The 18,713-nt window shown below is 45.6% G+C and overlaps 1 protein-coding gene across 4 annotated transcripts; it reads right to left on the bottom strand.

Moving 5' to 3' along the window:
- Positions 1–299: 299 nt before the first annotated feature.
- On the bottom strand, positions 300–16,165 carry LOC120953809 (uncharacterized). 4 transcript variants are annotated; one of them, XM_040374072.2, is made up of 7 exons: positions 16,061–16,165; positions 11,074–12,003; positions 3,449–4,642; positions 3,171–3,381; positions 2,389–3,110; positions 1,992–2,317; positions 300–1,919 (listed from the first exon to the last, which is right to left on the bottom strand). In XM_040374072.2, exons 2-7 carry the CDS (start codon positions 11,223–11,225, stop codon positions 658–660), a joined length of 3,867 nt encoding a protein of 1,288 aa, XP_040230006.2. In that variant the 5' UTR covers positions 11,226–12,003; positions 16,061–16,165; the 3' UTR covers positions 300–657. The 4 variants fall into 4 exon arrangements, with proteins under 4 accessions (XP_040230006.2, XP_040230007.2, XP_049462763.1 ...); XM_040374073.2 differs by lacking the exon at positions 16,061–16,165 and adding an exon at positions 12,509–13,642; XM_049606806.1 differs by lacking the exon at positions 16,061–16,165 and adding an exon at positions 12,542–13,642.
- Between the last annotated feature and the right edge of the window lie 2,548 nt (positions 16,166–18,713).

Genomic DNA, 18,713 nt, shown 5'->3' with positions numbered 1-18,713 from the left:
CGTTTCAGTTACTTCACCTTTTTGTGGCTTACAATACAACTTAAGATGATAATAAATTAGTCCAAAAAATGAGCTAGTAGAGAACTGCGGGCTAGTATCTGATTTGAGGTTCTTTCTTCCTTTGACATTCGCTCTTCTGGAGCATCCGTACCTTAAAACAGTGAATTAATTTACCTATGCTCAGTTCTAAAGAGTGGGAAATGGTAAAGATTTGTTTGTTGTGGGGATGTAGCAATAGCTACCGATGTATGTCTACTCTATGGAACAGCCTCGGATGTGCGAACTTCCAAACGACAAACGAAATGAGATTTGAATGGAAAATGAATGAACACGTGGTGTGTCCCATTCCCTAACGCCTAATTCCTAATGCACTAGCAGTCCAATGTTTGAGATCGAGAAACATGGCACACCATCCAGAGTGAAGGATCCGGTGCTGTGGTTTTGAGCGGGTTTTGCAATGTATGTGAATTGAAATGAAACCGAACTTGCCTACTGCCAACTGCCAACGCTCTCTCTATATCTGGTTGTGTTCTATGCCACACAGGAGGTGACATGTAGAACATATTCACTGGGGATGATGTGATGTGGGGAGTATCTGTTTATCCTTATCTACGCTACGCTAGTTGATAAAACGGCCTTTTTTTGAAACGAAACGCATTAGCCTTCGTGGTAAGACGACTGCATTAGAACGCTCTGTGGCAGCATTGGGGCGTCACCAACACCAGTGACGACTCCGTTCGCCGTCACTGTTGGCGCGGGTGAGCTGAAACCGGGCTGAAAGGAACTGATCCCACACGCCTGCTCGCTCGTACTGCTGGCCACGCTGAGGATGCTTCCGCTGTGGCTCGGTTTGCGCCCGATCGGTGGCATCGGTGGTTGTGCTGCTCCAGCCATCGGCTGCTGCTGTTGCTGCTGACCGGCAACCAGTGACTGTGTGCTGTTCTTTGGTATGTGCTGTGCCTGACGGTCTAGCTCGGACGCTAGATCGCTGCTACCGGGCAGCGACGAGATAGAGCTGCCAACGGCCGCCACCGCATCGATCCGATTCCGGCTGCTCCGGCCCGAACCGTGATGGTGATGATGGTGGTGATGCCGGTGCGGGTCCTTTGGTGGGCGTGCCTTCATCTCCGCCCGGTTGCCGGCGGCCGGATAGCCGGGACTGCAGCTGGCGGCAGCCAGGCTGGCCAGATCCGCACCGGACGCACCGTCCAGCCCGTACTCGTGCCCGCTGTCGATGCTTTTCCGCGGCAGGCTAAAGTTTTTGTATCCCTGCGGGTGTCCCATCGATGGCTGCTGCTGGCCGCCGTGGTGCCCATGGTGCTGCTGCTGGTGCGGATGGGCATGGTGGTTGCTGGTGTGATGGTGCTGACCCGGTTCCTGCATCGAGTGAATGCTCTTGTTGCTTCGACTTGCGCTCGCATTGTGGTAGAAGCTGCGGTTGCTTTGCGTCTCGAACTGATCGCCAGCGGAGGCGTTCGATTCGTCCAGCCGGCCGGCCGCCGCACTGTTGCTACGGTCCAGCGAATGGTGATGCTGGTGATGTTGATGATGCGGCCGGGAAGTGACCGTATGAGGTGGTCCAGCTTGCTGAAGTTGCTGCTGCTGCAGTTGCTGTTGCTGCTGTTGATGTTGTAATTGATTTGTTCGTAGGATTTTTTCGCGCTCCAACGAATGATGATGATGTTTGCGCTGCTGCGATTGGGCAAGCAGTGGTTGGGCTTGCTGTTGTTGTTGTTGTTGTTGCATCTGCAGCTGCTGATCGGAGCGGCCGTCTCCATTACGCTCCCGGCTCAGCGAGTGATGGCTGGATGAGGACGACGGGGTGGCAATGTTCAAGTTGCCCTGCGAGGACATGCGATTCGTGTTGACGCTCAGCATCGAGCCCTTGCGGTTGAAACCTCCCTGTTCGTTTTGTTCACCTGGAAAGAACAGGCGGGTGATTAATTGTTCAATTTGTCACTGTTGTCGAATGTAGACGCATTAACACTTACTTCTTTTCTGCGCTTGGTACCATATCTTCAGCCGATGGCCAATCTCTGGGAACGTGGGTCGTCGTACTGCTTGCTCGTGCCAGCACTCCACCATCAGCGAGTAGACAGCACTTGGGCAGGACTCGGGACACGGTAGCAACTGTCTGGCGCGTACCATATTGATCACCTCCTGGTTGCTGTATCCGTAGTACGGCTGCAGACCGTAGCTGTAGATTTCCCACAGCACCACACCGAACGACCAAACGTCACTCTCGGTGGTAAACTTCCCGTACAGAATTGATTCCGAAGGCATCCAGCGTACGGGAAGAAGTGACTTTGACTGAACACTGCAAGAAAGAGGACAGGAACTGTGTTAGAAACATGTTTTCTATACGAGTCCTCCCAAGAACCTACTTACCGATAGTAATCCGAGCTGTAGATGTCACGCGACAACCCAAAGTCGGAGATTTTCACCGTCAAGTTGTCACCCACCAGACAGTTCCGGGCTGCCAGATCCCGATGCACGTAATGATGACTTGCAAGATACTCCATTCCGTCGCAGATCTGCTGCGCTATTAGTAGAAACTGCAGCTGACTAAGCGATTTCCCCTCGTTCGGTGAGTTGGCGATCAGGAACTCGTGCAGATCACCCTGGGCCATGTACTCGAACAGCATGCAGAGTGGTTCCTCCTTCAGCACCACCCCCAAAATGCACACGATGTTGTCATGCTTCAGGTCCGATATCAGCTCAATCTCCCGCTTGAAGTCTGCCTGCGTTTTAGCACTCGCATTCTCTTTTAGTGCTTTCACCGCAACGAAGATTCGTTCGCCGTTCTTCTGCGTTAGCTCACCCTTGTACACCTTGCCGAAAGCACCCTCGCCCAGCTCCTCCACGAACCGTACGTCCTGCAGTGTGTACTGTGGGACGCGCGAGATACCGTTGTTACGCGACTGAGACGATTGGCCCGGGTTATGGCCATTCCCGGGCTGGCCCGTCGTTAATCCCTGAATGCCACCGTTTTCGGCATTGCGACTAGCGGCCCCCGTGGACGACTGGTTAGCAATAAGGGAGGTCATCTCGATTGGAGAATTGAGCCGCGAGTTACCGTAGATGTTCTTGTCCGCGTTAGGTAGATTGATCTGTGGAGAAGTGAATGTTTCAATAACTTCTCTTCCAGTAAGCAGTATGCAAGAATTTACATTTTGGATGTTCGAGACGCCATGTTTGCGATACTTTCGGCAGCAAAACACGCCAATACCGATGAAGAGGGGCGAGATGACGGCGACGAACCCGATGATGATGTACATCCACATTCGCTCCGAGCACTTTGGGATGTCACAGTACTCGATGGTTTTTTGCATGTCCACGTAGCACCAGGGTGCATCCATTGGACCGGCGTGTGGTGGATTTCTGTAAAAAAAAGAATTGGAGCTCAACAATTGTGTTTAATAGACAGGTGTCTTTATCGCAACCCAACCTGCAGTAGTTGTGACCGGCCAGATGTGGAAATTCCGACATGGTGTGCATCAGCTTCGACCAGCGCATACAAATTTTCGAAGACTTCGTACGGTCCATGATGCCCCGATAGCTAGCGCCATTCTCCCAGTAGCAATCATCGTTCGGTTTAATGTCCAAATCGATCCCCAACCGCATACACTCCATATCGCCCGAACTCCCTAGCCCTCCGATGCCGTTCAGGATCGTCCCATCGACACTCTTCTGCAGTGGCAGATCGTCACACTCCTCCAGTGGGAGCTTCTGCCCGATGGTTGGATGTCGCTTCGCAATAGCGTACTCCTTCTGGCACAGCTCGTTCTCCAGCAGCTCACAGTCGTTGCGACAGATGCGCCGCAGGTTTTCCGTGTTCCGCGTTGGTGGGTAGGATTTTTTCGGCCCCGACGAGGACGAGGTGTACGATAGAACGGTTATTTCCTCGCCCGGCTGCACGTACTGCTGATGGCCGGCAGCTCGTCGACCGCGGCGCGCATTATCGTACCGCGGTGGCAACGAGTTTTCCGTCACAATTTCACCGTCGAAAAAGCGCCCGCCGAGATCGGGCGTTACGCCACCGCTAAAGTACACCCGCAGCCGTTCCGTGGTGGTGAGTGTCCCGTTGCCGCGCTCTTCGTACGGTGTTGTGACTGTCGAAAGGGCCGCTTTCACCAGCAGCTGTTTGCGATTGTTTTTCTTCTCGTGCGCTCGCATCTTCCCCCGGCCGATGGTGGCGGCCCGTTGGGCCGCTTCGGCGGCCGCACGGTTCGCAAAGTACTGATGGTTGGTCAGCTCGGGCGTCCGGCAGACGGGCAGGATGCTGTAGCACAGGCTGGGCAGTGCGTACACGCGACAGTTGGCGTTCATGTCTTTCGACTCGCGGATCACGCCGTACGCCGACTTTAGTCGCTCCTCCAGTATCTCCATCGTGATGTCGGGCGTCACGAAGACGGTCTGGTTGCGGAGGTACTGCTCGCAGGTGGTGCCGGTGTACACCTGGCACACGCCCGGCTCGATCGTGTCCTCCTCGAGCGCATCCTGCTGCTGCTGCTGGTGCAGCTTTTCCGTCTTCTTTCGCCGCTTAAACTTGCCATTTGGTGAGTAGCTGTTGCTGCTGCTGCCATTGCCCGCCGACGCCGTGCGGGCGTATCCGGCCGTACCGGACGGCGTAAATGTCAGCCTGGAAAAAGGAGAGAGAGAGAGAGAGAGAGAGAGTAGGGGAGTGAACAATTAGAAAAGAAGTGCAAACAAACATGGATGGTGCGATGGAAAGTTAGCTTGAACTTTAGGGAAGCCCACGGAACTATGGAAGGAGGAAATGGCGCGGGATTGGAGAGAAGTTCAAACAAAATGCTGAAATTATCGTCCCTACTTTTATTCCAAGACGCGTCGTCGGTGGAAACTTTACACGCTCGCGTAGGCTTCCCGGTGTGTTGGAAGGAGCCAAAGAAAATGGTGCATGTGTTTGTGTGTGTGTGCTGTGGAAAATGTGAATTTTAAGTGATTCACTTTTCAAGCCTGCCGTTGATGGCTTAAGAGCCTTCTTGCTTCTTGGCTATTGTGTGGTATCCTTCCATGGAACTGTGGTGGTGGTTTGCTGAGGTTTGCTGCTCCCCCCGTCAAACAGGCAAAGAAGTATGCAGTCGGTAAAGTAGCCTTCCCTTCCTTTATTTTTTTAGATGGAAAGAAGCGATAGAAGGCCCGTTATTAAAAAGTCGAGCACCACGCCACCATCTGGCTTTTATTTAGTCGCGCGTTCGGCAAGAGTACGAGCGGGCTCGGGTTGCGTCACTTTACGTACTGCTGCTGGTGGACGCGCGGAGATTTTCCCCGCGAATGGATCCTCTGCTGAAGCGTACTGAGACTACTGCTTCAAAGACAAACAAAACGCATACCGCACGTGTGTTGTGCGGCTGTACATTTGGAGCGTTTTGTATCGGAGTCTTCTTTGCTCGACGGAACAAGAAATATGAGTATAGTGAACAAACAACGGTGGCAAACGTTGTGTATAGTTCATGAGGGGGTGCTTTTGCCTGTACGATGGAGTTTAATTGCATGTTTACTTTCTGGAACCATTTACAGTCAGCCGGCGGGGTCATCAAGGTTTGATGCTCTTTTTATGCTCGATGAGAGATAATTGATATTGAGTTGGGGATGATGAGATGGGTTTTGGTGCATGAAAGGTTTTATTTAATAGTGGACAAAATCAATACAATTTCTTCTATAAGGCTACCAGAACAGCAAAGCGACTTCCTGTTTCTATTAGGTGTACCTATAAGTTCAGTTTTTTCAGTGAAGTTTGACACTTTTTTGTTGAAAATTGGTTATTTAGTCATGGTTTCAAATCTGTTCGTCTAAAGCTTGAAGCTTTGACCAGTTACTCACTAGTGAACAAACGGCGTTCGTTGTCTCTCGGTTGCACTTTAAATGGAATCCACATTTCGGACCATTGTCATTGCTTTTAATTGATGGGAAATGACTCGCTGAGTTACTTCAAGTATCTTTGCGTGTTCTTGATATGTTTTATGAAGTAGGATCTCTTCATGGAACTCCCTATTCAAGATGTCCATCCTGAAAGTCATCTTTTTCATTTTCTACTTCAAAATTATAATTTTTAACCTGTACAAGCAAAATTGGCAAGCTCCTTCAGCTAGAGCATAGCTATCATAAACATCCACTAAAATATAGCCTATATATATAGCTATAGCTATCATAAGAACTGGCAGGCCAATTCTTCGTAAAAATGCACTATTCGTTGTAAAATTTACCATTTCTGGAGCGTATAAAAACCATATTGTTCCAACCTTGGTTGAGGGTGTTGCCTGATTAAAAATCCATTTAATAATCAACTTGCTACATCTGACTTCAAAACGTTATGAACTTGTTGATGCTCCTAATAAGGTCATATGAGGTTCAAATAGAAATGGAAATGGAACGTTTCAATCGCGCACTTACAGTTATTATTGGGGAATAAATTAATAATTGAAGTCACTACTCAACGCAATGAAAATTGTTCCTGAAAATGTGGTTCCTTCCCTCAAAAGTAGTTCCTGAATTTATTATGGAATATAGAATTTCCCTACATGCTAATGTTCGGTGTGAAAAGGCCGGGCGCGCCATCTTTAATTCAACAACACTTAACACAATTCGGTAATGAGCTAACAGTTAATGAAATATGCAATCAAACCGCTAGGACGAACGCCAAAATTCAATAAACTTTCTGTACTCCCCCCGGTAGCGCTACAGAACACGCAGAACACGAACAGAGGCAGAGGAGCGCGTGTTGTAAATGTAATGAAAAAAAGCTTTCTAAGGTTTAATGTATGGTTGTTTTCGTTTTTTTTTGTTTCGTGCACGGGTACTAAAAGCCTGTCGTCCGTTCTTGCAATCTCCTAGAGAACAATCAATCTCGCAGCTGGCAGACAGGACCTAATAGTAGACGAGTAGAATGTCTCTCCACTGCCACTACGACCACTTTGGGAGTCTTTCGGCCCCGGGAAACGGTCGTCCGTGGCGGGGCCCGTATGGTGGTTGTAAATTTACGTCCCAAGCGCTCCAAATGACACACCAAGCGAAGTGTCGCCTGGAACGGTTTCCGGTGCACACGGGTCCGTAAAATGGAATGCCAAATGAAACAGTAATAGGGGGATGGGAGAGGGAAACGACCCGGACGACCAATTCGCTAACGGAGAGCTTCTGAATGATTGAGAAGTCGTGTCGCCTGACACAACACCACCAACGTTCCCCCTCGATTCGTGGTGGCCGTTTTCATCACATTAATTATCCAGTGTCCGTTTCTCTGGTCTTGCGTCTCGAATATCGCCCGAGCGAGGTTCGGAGGTCCTTCGTGCACCGCGCTCTAGTGTAAACAAATGCATCTCGCTCGGAACTAGATCAGTGGGCATCGTAAATGTTTTGTCATCCGTGGTCGCTTTCCATGCCAAGAGGAGGAGGACTACGAAGAGGAGATGAAGCAGCAGCAACATTACTGGACTGCAGTGGCGGTTGCTCATTAAAAACTAAGATGACAAATTCATGTCCACTCGCCCGGGCACGTTGGGGACGTGGCGCAATATGATGGACCCTGGCAGGGGGAGAGAGCGTGATGAATTCGGGTGTGGGCCAGGGGAGGTAGTAAATTTCGTTGTTATGGAGCAGGAAATGGCCAAAGACAGTATGGATGGGACGATGTCGTAAAGCAGAATGATTGACTGATGGATGGCTGTTTGATTGTGGCCGTGTCGCCACATTACTTCCCGTTGGTGCGGGGGGAAAGAAATTGGTCCATTTCGTTTGGTGGGGGGATTATTTTAGATACAAAACAGTGGTTATTTTAAGCTAGCGCCTAGTGGTGATTTTGTCATCTGCTCAAGTCATTCTGTTGGCTTTGTTTTATGTTTAAAGTAAACATTGTAAAATATGAGCAACATGGCAGGTTTTTTGAGGTTTTTTTCCTGGGAGTGAAGTAATATTTTACACTTTGTAAATAACATGGGACCTATTAAATCTAAGACGTGCATGAATGTGCCATGAAGTTAGATAGATAATTTGACCTATCAGGGAACTTTAAAAATTTAATATTCTCGACAAAGTTGATGATTTCTTGAAGATGACTTGAACAATTCTGGAATAGATGCTATTAACAGAATATCTGCAAAAATGCCAACATTTGAGTTGAGGTAACAAGAACTGCATTAGATAGCAATTTTTTGATGTTGCTAAGTCCTCGTTCTTTTACATCAATGTCTTTTAGTTCAAATATAAATCAAATCGAAACAGGACCCAAAAAGAGAATATATTTGTTGACCAAAAGACGCTTAGACACCTACTTTAAGGTCGCATATTAGTATGTGATATGTTTGGCTAAAATCATGTCCAACTATCAACTCAACCACTGAGCTAAAGTTTTAGTATTTTAGTAGTGCTTAAATAAGCAGCCAAGATTAAGCCTTTCCAGGAGCATTGTGCTTTACCCACATGGCTTCACTAACGTACTCACATACACCGGATGATTACTCTATTATAGCAAAATCAATAATTCATAGAAAGCTTCCCATAGAGGTCTCTTGGCAGTTCAGAACCGAGATTGAAACAACAAAAAGGGAAGGATGCTCCTGTTATTCTGAACAGACAATCATCTTGAAGAGTTCTTACACATTTATTATTATTTTATCCAATTGTTGTACAAATTTCCTGATTACTTCCTTCTTCTAAGTGATTTAAGTGTCTCCTATCCACCACAAGGAACCTCCTAATATAGTGATAACGGTGAATAACCTTATCTGCAACTCTCTTGTCGAATGAAATATTTATTGCACTGCAGTAGCAGTAGTAGTAGTAACGAGAATGGTTTCTTCTGCCAATTTTTATGACCGGAAAATGGTTCAATATGGCCACTCAAATCACTCCGTAAGCGTAGTGGTAGCAGCTATACGAAAGTTCAAATAGCATCATGTCCACAAACCGACAACCAAATGTGAGGATACATATGAAAACACACACAGACATACATACGCACCAGGGACAGAGGGAGGGGACAAGCGAACGAACGGCGATCAAATAACGGTTCATCAACAACGGCAGACTTTATGTCGTTATTATTGATTGCATGTATTAATAATTCATCCTTGTTCTGCACATCCTCTCCCGTTTACCCGCTCTTCCGAGGGACTCCCGGAACCCGGAAGCAAACGAGCTTGACGATAAACACAAATCCATTTGCCATCCTGCTGTTGTCCGCCTGTCCCTTTCTCTTGGAGCGTTTGTCACGCATCTTCCGACCTGATTCTTCGGAAGAAGAAGCTGCTGCTGCGGTGGAGCCTGGACAGATTTCGGGAAGGTCTGCTGCTGCTGCTCGGTTTCTCGTTAGGCTTCTACTGTTTAGTTATTCTAATGGCTTAATCTTGTATATCCGGTTTCTCCGTGTGTGTGTGTGTGGTGGGATGGGACGGGACTATCGTCGCCATCCGGAGCGTTTCAGTGTGCCCGAGAAGGATGGAGAGTGCGAGTGCGTTGGCATCCGAAACATAAACAAGGATTATTAATGTTCGTGTCCAGCATAGTAGCATCCTGGTGCGGGATAAAATCGAACTGTGGGTGAGGTGTGGTGCGTACGTGTTGTGTCTGTCCTTTTCCCGGGCGGGGACACGCACACGAAAGACAAGCAGAAGATGAGGAAAACGACTGGAATAAAAAAAAGCTGTGACTTTTGTTCTTGTTGGAGAGATCATTTAAAGTCAACGGCGGAAAAAGGGTTGCTGTCAACCCCAAAACCCTCTGTTGGACCGGGGGGTGTGGCTGGTTGGGGCGACAAATATTTGCATTTATTAAAAGGACAAAACCCCGTTGGAACCAGACTGGAAAAATAGGATCGTTGGGAGAGTTTTGCGGGAAGTTAATTTTCAATTCCCCACACGGCTTCGAAGCTTTCCCCCCAAGCGAGCAGGCTGCAGATGACCCCCAGTTCCTCACTCTCTGCGGTGTGTGGGCATTTAGAGCTTGTTGTTCCGGGGGAGGAGGATACGGGTTTTTTTTTTGCACTTTTCTAATTCAATCTCATACTCCCTTTAAGACCAAAACCTCATCTACATATTAAATCGCTTGACATAAATTATCTCCAAGTGCGTATTGGAAGCAACCGTCCACGGGAGAGTTCGACGATGTGGTGCGGAATGTTTGCTTTCCCAGCGAAAGGAAAACAGGCCCCCGTATCTCTCGAAAGCAAAGCTCCACTGGCGTCCTAATGTCTGTCCCTATCTCTATCTTGAATTGGGCTGCACAGTACCCACCCAACTTCCCACCACCACCACCACCACCATGCCCACCTATATATAATACCAGCAAATCGAACCGAGGGAGGAAAAGTTTAATATCCTCCTCCTTCCAGCACCCTGTATCTCTCTCTCTGCGCTGGGAAGCATTATTCTTGGATGGATATTGGATTAGGGCCAACAAATTTGGCATTCCATAACAAATCGTCGCCCGCCGTACAACCGTGGTCGGAAGTCGAGCGAAATGGTCGCATACCAGCAAGCAAGAGGGGGAAGGGGAGGTATTTCGACCGAATTCGACTTCCGGTAGCGCACTGCCAACCGAGGTCATTGGGTTAGTTATCCGAGGCTGTGCGGGTGGAAGCTGCACGACAACGACCACCACCACCACGACGACGACGTCGACCGGCTTTAGGTCAGTACGGTCGGTGGGTTTTTGGGCGTTCTTCCAGATTGGTTTTTTGCGTTTTTACCACTTCTTGAGTTACTCTCCACACGGGGAGGAATGGACGTGGTCAATATTGGGGCGTGCAATGTACCGGGCAATAATCGTAACCGTGAGCGGAATAATATAAAACCATTCGAAAAAGGAAGTAAAAATCCTGCAAAAGCCATAAAACTAATCTCCATGCCGAAAGGGGACTGTGCTGCCGGTTACCGTTTCGTCGAGTTAGTCCGCAGCGATTTATATATTTCGGCTTTTTCCTCCTCCCCTTAGTCAATCCTTAAATGCCTTTTCTCGTCCAGTGGGTATGGGATGAAGGACCAGCTAGTGGTGTGCATGTGTTTAATTTCGTATTTAAAATCTATGCCCATAAACGCCCGCCAGGGCTTCACTTACCCATTGGAGGTGTCCGAGGTGTAATGGTTCGGTTGGTTTTGCTGGTGCTGCTGCTGCTGCTGCTGGTACTGCTGCTGCTGCTGTTCGCGACCGAAAGTCACTGGCGTGTGTAAACAACCGGCAATCGTGAGGATGTAAATCACTTTTAACATAATTTCGACGGCCCCCGGACCCGCGACGGTCGGCGTCCGTGTGGGAAATGGGTGCGCACCGCACTGTTCTAATGGACCGCTGCCGGCCTACGAGCGTATCGAGGCACACTGTGTGTGTGTGTACCCTCCCGCACGGCGGTGAAGGGAAATTTATTTCCACACGCAATCACAAACACACACACACACATACACACAGGGGCTAGGTTGAATGGTTTTAACTTTTCAGGTTTTAACACGAAGCACCGAATTGAACCGTGCCACTTGGGGCGGATTGGGGGGTTTTTGGGGTCGATTAGAATTTATGCTTTTAACGGTTGCAGGCCGTAAAACGCACTCACACACACATCTACACTTTGAAAAGGAGAGAGGAAGAGAAGGTGGAAATAGCGTTCCACGCCACTACTTTCACGCGCACTCAATGCGGCCGGTATCGGAAAAAGGAACGCACACGAAATTCGATCTTCACGATTGATGATGATATCAACAGTTTCGGCAGCGGGCCGCCTGCTTTGCTTGGTAACCGTTGTTGCTCTGGTCACTTTTAACACACACTGAGCGGCTTCCCTTTTTTTTAAAACACTGGAATTTAAGAACTTTCCCGGGGGGGGGGGACGGAGCACTATATCCGCTCAATAAATACTCCTTCTAACACTCCATTAAAACCCGAACGGAACTACCACTTCATTGCACTGCTGGTGGTTTGGCTGGAAAAGTTACGCCGTGTGGTAGAGCGGCGGCGATTGCGTGTACAACACGACGGAACAAGAGAGAGCACGCGCTGGAAAAGAAGGGAGGAAGAAGCTGACTTTTATATTTTGTTTCCAATTTTTATGACTTTAAGCACCCCCCGCGTTTGGGTGTGTAGTAAGGCTTCGGCGGGGCAGCATAAACTGCACAGTGCACAGTCGCGCACGCACGTCACACAAGCAAGCAACACCAAACAACACTGCCACCGACACACAAAAGAATCGGTGGTTCGTGGTCCGTGCCGGGAGTGGATTATGCTGGCTGGCTGGCTGGCTCGCTGTGTCGTTTCTGCCCCTCCTCACCACGACGGATATGTGTGTTTAGCCAATAACGCGACGGCGGCGGAGCTGGAAATTATGATGGGAACGCTCGGAAGCAGTGGAGAAAGAGGAGAGCACTCAAGAAAGCATAAGTTGGGTATAACTTTTTTCTTTCTTTTCCCTTCCGTTCGTTTGCTCCTTATACACACTTACACAAACACACACACACACACACACAGTCAATACTTGCACATGTGCACACTGGATGCGCTTTACCGTGAGCCAAATTGGTGGAAGAAATGCACAGACCCCCAGAAGCCGTAATTTGTTTGTTTGTGTCTTGGAGTTGAGGTTCTTCGTAGTGAAGGAAGGAGGGAGGAAGGCAGCGGAGAAGAATCTCCTTGATGTATTCCCTTTGGTATTGGTGGTAATGCTGCGTGGTTTAATGCTACTGAACTGAGGCAGCTGAACGAACGAAACACACCCTCTCACCGTACCGTATCGAAATGGAATGGAAAGAAAACAAGCGAAGTCAACCCACGACAATTATCGAGTGCGTGTGAGATTTTCTCCCCGATACAAACACACGCACACACATACATGCATACACACTTTTCACTTGGCTTTTGATTTGCACTTACAACGCGTTTGGTGGATAAGACGTTTTCTTTTTTCTGCACAAACTCTCAGCCACCACACAAAGCAGCAGCACACCCACTAGAAGCATCTGCCGCACCACACCACACCACGCACACTCACTGCCCTGCTGTGCTCCCCTTTAAAAATGTTGCACTTTGTGTCTCTGCACGCTTTTGTGTGTCATCGACGGTGTAAAGGACGAGAAAGTTATGCTTCTGCTATGCTACTGGTGCTGCTTGTGCTGCTGCTGCTGCTTCTGCTGGTGGTACACACAACACAGACGAACCGAACCGAGCTCACCAACACAGCTGCACCAGCAAGGGGATGGCTGTTTTATGTTTTTGGTCAAGGTTTGTACAGCTGTTTGCGTTGGATGTGACACACGGGGGTTGAAATTACCGGTTGAATGTTAAAATCCAATTGTGATAGAATTGTTTGTTTTCACATTAGATCTATTAAGATTATTTCATTAGGTCATTTTCGTGACCGAAATTACCAAGAAGCACGCAGGGACACGAAATTATTCATTGCATGTGTCAAAAATTGTTGTCACGATGTGAGGCAGTACGCAGCCACTCGTTTTATGTATCGTGTGTTTTGGGAAAAGGGTGGGTTCAACTGTGGCAGCTGTTGGCTGCGAACGTTCGGTTGAATTTTTTTGAACCGTTTCACAAATACATTATGTATTTTCGATACAAAAATGCGTTTTACTGCATTTAGAAGTGATTTTAAGCGTAAAATGATGATAGAAGGAAATTTTTAAACTAAATTTAGTTATTATTATGTAAAAAAGCTAGGACACTAACTATTATTTTATTTTGTTTTTTAACAACGGCTAATGCTTTCGTGTAATAGAATTGACAAATTTGCATAACAAAGGGTTGAAATATAACGTATCAAGTAGAAGATATCAAAGTTGCTACCAATCATGTTGATTATCAAAACCATTTAAAAAAATACAACTATAAATGCTTGCCCCTGTCGTGCATGGTTGGCGTTTTTCTTCTATTTGCTTTACCTCACAGCTGTATGTATCTGCTTCTTATGAACATTTAACAATGTATTATGCCCCATCGCCGTATGTTTGCCGCATGTCAGATGCCAAAGTCTTCTTGGTTAATGTGTATCGCCGCACTCACCGGCAAAGTAAAAGCAGATTTTATCTCAAACAAACAAAACATATTTTTAGGCAGCAAAACAAATAAACATGATTTGAGCGTCCGATGGAAGCCTGCAAACCCCAAAATAAACTAGGTGATCCGTGAGTGTCGGTTGACATGTGCGCTAATGTTTGCCAAATAGCAAAACTGTCCGTGTTCGGGAAACATACATCTTCCCGGAACTGTTGTCCGGCATCGGAAATAGTTTAAACAACTTTCGTGTGGAGCTGCATGACATGTTGCAAGATAGCGGCAGATCCGACTTGTGCAGACCAAATTCGGTGGTCGAAATGCGGGTAGCGAAACTATCACATCGGGCTGTGCAAACAGTAGACGGCATGCAACCACTTGTTGGAATTCTCTCTAATTCTCGAAAATCAGTTTTGGGCAGAATAAAATCGACACCAGATAGCAGGCACACAGCCCGTTAGACAGGGTGGCGTTTCGGCAACAAGCGCGTCAATCAATCGCGTCAATCAACCGCCAGCGAAATTGGCGGCTTTTTGGAAAATGATGTACATATCGTACTGTTCTGATTATAATCAATGTATGATCGTATTCGATCGATAGTGGACAATATCACATTTTGTAAGGGGAAGCATTACATTTGTTGTTTAATAGGTGTGGTTTGTAGTAAATCCATTGAAGTTATGCTGTTTTATTTGGTTTTAAATAATAAACAAACACTAAAAATAATGAAGACTTTTATCAAACGATCCCATCAAAATATCTCCATCATTATCAACTTAGAGTTGATTTTAGACAAATGTATATTAATCTAATCAATTTGAGGAAAAAAATGTAGCGATATCACTGATAAACTGCGTTTAGTAAATCTTAATTAGCTTCTGTACTTTATTATTTTTTTTACTTCAGACTATTCAAGAGCTTTCAGAACTTGAAAACAAGCTTATTTAACATTATGGGACAGTCTCCATGTTCTAGCGTAAAGTTAAGTGGTATGATCTAACAACATGACCGTCATGGGATATAATTTTGGTTGAATTGGACCTCTAATAAGTCACCATGAAGTACCGAACTATATTGTTATTGGTGAACCAATCTAGTCACACAAATTCAGAAGAATTTACCTTTATCCTAAATCAGATTTAAACCAAATTTACTTTCAGTTTTAGTTATGAAAGAACATTGACTGTATTAGCCAACAGTGCATTATGAAGACCCTGTGTGAGGTCGATAATGCTTCTAAGCTATCGTCCATAAAAAGAAACACATACACATTAAAAACAACCATTAATCACATTCCCACCTGATTTCCCGATGTCAAAACACTCATTTCACATTTCTTCACCAGGGACCCTAAAAAAACGCACCGTTTTACTGCATTCCTCGTTTAGCGAAGAGCATTAATAGCATTGCTCACCCACGAAGAATACGGTACGGCTTGCAGCATCGATACGACGGTGCATTTGTCGGCACACCTACTCCCCCTTTGATGCTGCCTCGCGACTGTGCGCGGTTCGATAGAGCATTCTATGCTTTATGTTTAAACGGATGCGCCCTGCACAGAGAGTGCCAATACACACTTTGATACACACTTTGAGCAAACAAATACCAACACTACTACAACTACGTAGGTCAATCGAGCCGCTTGGTTTGTGTTGGTGTGGTGGTGGCTTTGCTGCGCCCGCTGTACGCGGATACTACGATACAACATAGTAAGCTCTGGATTACGCGGTAATGCAACTTTATCCTTCACGTGAAGCACAAAGGAGAGAGAAAAAATACAGAGTGCACTGGGGGGAAGAAAACACTTACACAGTAAAAATGGCCACCCACCACTCGCAGGACGCACAATTTTTCACATAAAGAACAGACAATAGCACACCAGCTCCCTGTTAACTTTTTAGCTTTTCACCGTCTTTCCTGTTTTTTCCTCCAACCCACTAACAAAGAAGCACACAAACGCCCCTCCTCCCTTATCGAATCGGTTCGACTTTTTTCCAACTTGAAATGCTTTATATCACTCGATTTGATGTATCTGGACGTGTTTCCGGGCTTTACTCACACGTTCACTACATTTCAGCACGATAAACACCGCTGCAGGAACAAATCCTAATGTTACATTTATTCCTTCTGTTTAGCTTAGACTCGCTCGGTTGCTTGGACGGCTGGCAGACTGGCTTGTGTGTACAGTCACGATGAGATGACACGGGACAACTGAGCAGTGTGCGTGTGCGTGAGTTTTTCTTCACCCGCGGGGACTGGATATGGAAAACTGGGCAATCGGTGGAAAACTCTCTCGCGACGCACGTGGCTGCGCACTTTGTGTGTGGCTGCGTACTGATAAATCAACTGTGGTGGAACCGTGGTTGATTGTTTCGTTGGAAAACCGTTGGAGAAACATTTTTGTTTAATTTATTTTAATGTTTTCTGCTTATTGACGAATAAAAAAACCTTTTAAAGATAATATCATTGATCTTACATTTCCGTTGTTATGCTACTTTGTGGGGTGGATATGATTTAATTTACAGCCGTCGCTCCTGAATAATAAAAATAATGATTTAATTTACATCTTAATAATTTCAACATACAACAACTTTCACATATATTTCAGCACCCGTTAATTGGTTCAAACATAAAGAACAAGTCTATAATAAATTGCCTTTTGCTGACATTTTATGAGTTCTAAATCAAACGAGAAAACTGAAGATCATTAAACCGTCTACGATCAATGAAAGCGATCAGAACATATCATAATTTTTGTTGAGTCCATAAACTGATCATTCCAATAAAGGAAATGGACTGAAATAAAATAAAACCATGATACATATTGGCAAAAATAAGGTGAAAAGAACGCTTAAAACATAATACATAATAATGTGTGAAGTGATTAGTGTATCTTTGAAGAGAAAAATGAGTTAAGCTTAAACATAAATTAGCACCGAAATCTGTTTTTCCTCTAGAGATCATTTATGTAGATGCAAAATAAAAGAAAACCCCACCAAAGAACGTTTATTGCCATCATTTTAATCTCTGCTCGGGGAAAAGATTTATGGGAGCACGGTGCAATCGCAAATTTTTCAAACGGATAATCTCCCGATAGTAAAAGCCCGGGGGGAAAAACGCATCGCTAAAAATAAAAATCAAACAAACCACAAAAAACCCTAACGCCTAACGGGGGTGGTTATGGGTGAAAAACGCGTGAAATCCCGGGGGGCGATGGTAGAGAAAGCGTTTATGTTTACAAGAGAGTAAGTGATCGTGCGGCGTATAACATATGCGACGCATTGTCCTCTCGTGATCGGCAAAACTTGTTCCTGCGCTAATTTATGGATGCCCGTAACGCTTGCGGCCGATCGCGCTCTATGAGTGTGTGTGTGTATGCGCGTGGTTCTAGACCTCTTAGAGCAATCTTGGAATTTTTGGCCAATGGGCCTGAATTTTAAATACAGGTTTTTCTATGTCAAGGATTTCTTCGTTCGTGATTAGGATTCAAAATATCGACATATCGTCTTTACACGCGGTTCACGGCTGTTGCTTTCTTGTTCTTTTTATTGCGCAGATTACAATACATGTGTTCTGGGTGGTAAGGATGGAAAAACCAGCTAGCTTTATTCGAACGGAAGTTTCATTCAGTCATCACCTTCTAATCGGTAGAAACGTGACTTTATTTGAATAACATACACACAAACGCCGTTAGAGAGATACTTGTAAAGGTTTATCGTGTATGTTTACCATGCGAGAGAGAGACACCTAACAAGCAAAGCGAATGTCTTATCGTACGACAGTGAAAAGGAAGTGTAAAATCAAACAGAACAGTAAATCGGAGGAGCGGTCAATAAATCTAGAAATGTAGAAGATATTGTAGGATTATTAAAATCAGTAAACTGGTATTATTGAACATAACGATCAAATAACGTTTTGTAATCAAAAATAAGCAAAGTAATAATATTAAACTATATCTGGAAAATCGTTGTGTGTAATCATGACATATTTCCAGAATAAATACCCTTCATTTTCATTATTCATTATACACGTAAAAGAAAAGTGTCAGTTCTGATGATAATAAGTTAATAAGTTATCTTATTGAATTAAAAACTTGGCGAAATAATTAAATAAATATAAGTACTTATACTCCTGGATTTTCCTGGAGTTATCATAGGTGTTATCATTGGACACTTTGGTTTACTCTTTCTTACGTGAAATGAACTTAATGTAATGGGACTCGAACTATATAGCACCCTTGTTGGACAAATCCAACAAGAATTTGTCAATGGTCCAAAGGAAGCTATCCAATAGAGCTCAATTTCCATCATATGAAGTTTACTTCCCATAAGTAAGAGTCAAGGAATTGTCCCACAACTATCAGAACCCCTGTGAGTTGAATCAATGTAAACTTATAGTAGGTTAATCGTAGTAATATAATTAGGATTAAATATAGCAACGTTAATGTATGCTAAAAACCTTACAGTATAAATCATGTCATATCAATTTACCCATAGCTATATGATTTTGTCGTTAATGTGTGTGTTATTTCTAATATATTAGTATGATTATGTATTCAAAATGCTCAAATTAATTCCCCATAAACCATTCTAACGGTTTTCAAATTTTAACCACCATCAATCGCGTCCACCGTGCAAGCGCAGCGTGCAACGGACGTTCCGCGACACCCCTTGTCGGCCCTGCCAATGATTGACTTCAGCTGCTCGTCTAGT

This window comes from Anopheles coluzzii, chromosome 2, assembly GCF_943734685.1.
Source record: "Anopheles coluzzii chromosome 2, AcolN3, whole genome shotgun sequence".
NCBI classification, from domain to species: domain Eukaryota; kingdom Metazoa; phylum Arthropoda; class Insecta; order Diptera; family Culicidae; genus Anopheles; species Anopheles coluzzii.
This window is presented reverse-complemented; position numbering and strand designations above follow the sequence as displayed.

Coding starts and splice junctions, on each gene's coding strand:
- LOC120953809 (XM_040374072.2), bottom strand. CDS start 11,225: ATGTTAAAAGTGATTTACATCCTCACGATTGCCGGTTGTTTACACACG. Junction 2,318..2,388: donor TACAGCTCGGATTACTATCG/GTAAGTAGGTTC, acceptor TCTTTCTTGCAG/TGTTCAGTCAAAGTCACTTC. Junction 1,920..1,991: donor GTACCAAGCGCAGAAAAGAA/GTAAGTGTTAAT, acceptor TGTTCTTTCCAG/GTGAACAAAACGAACAGGGA.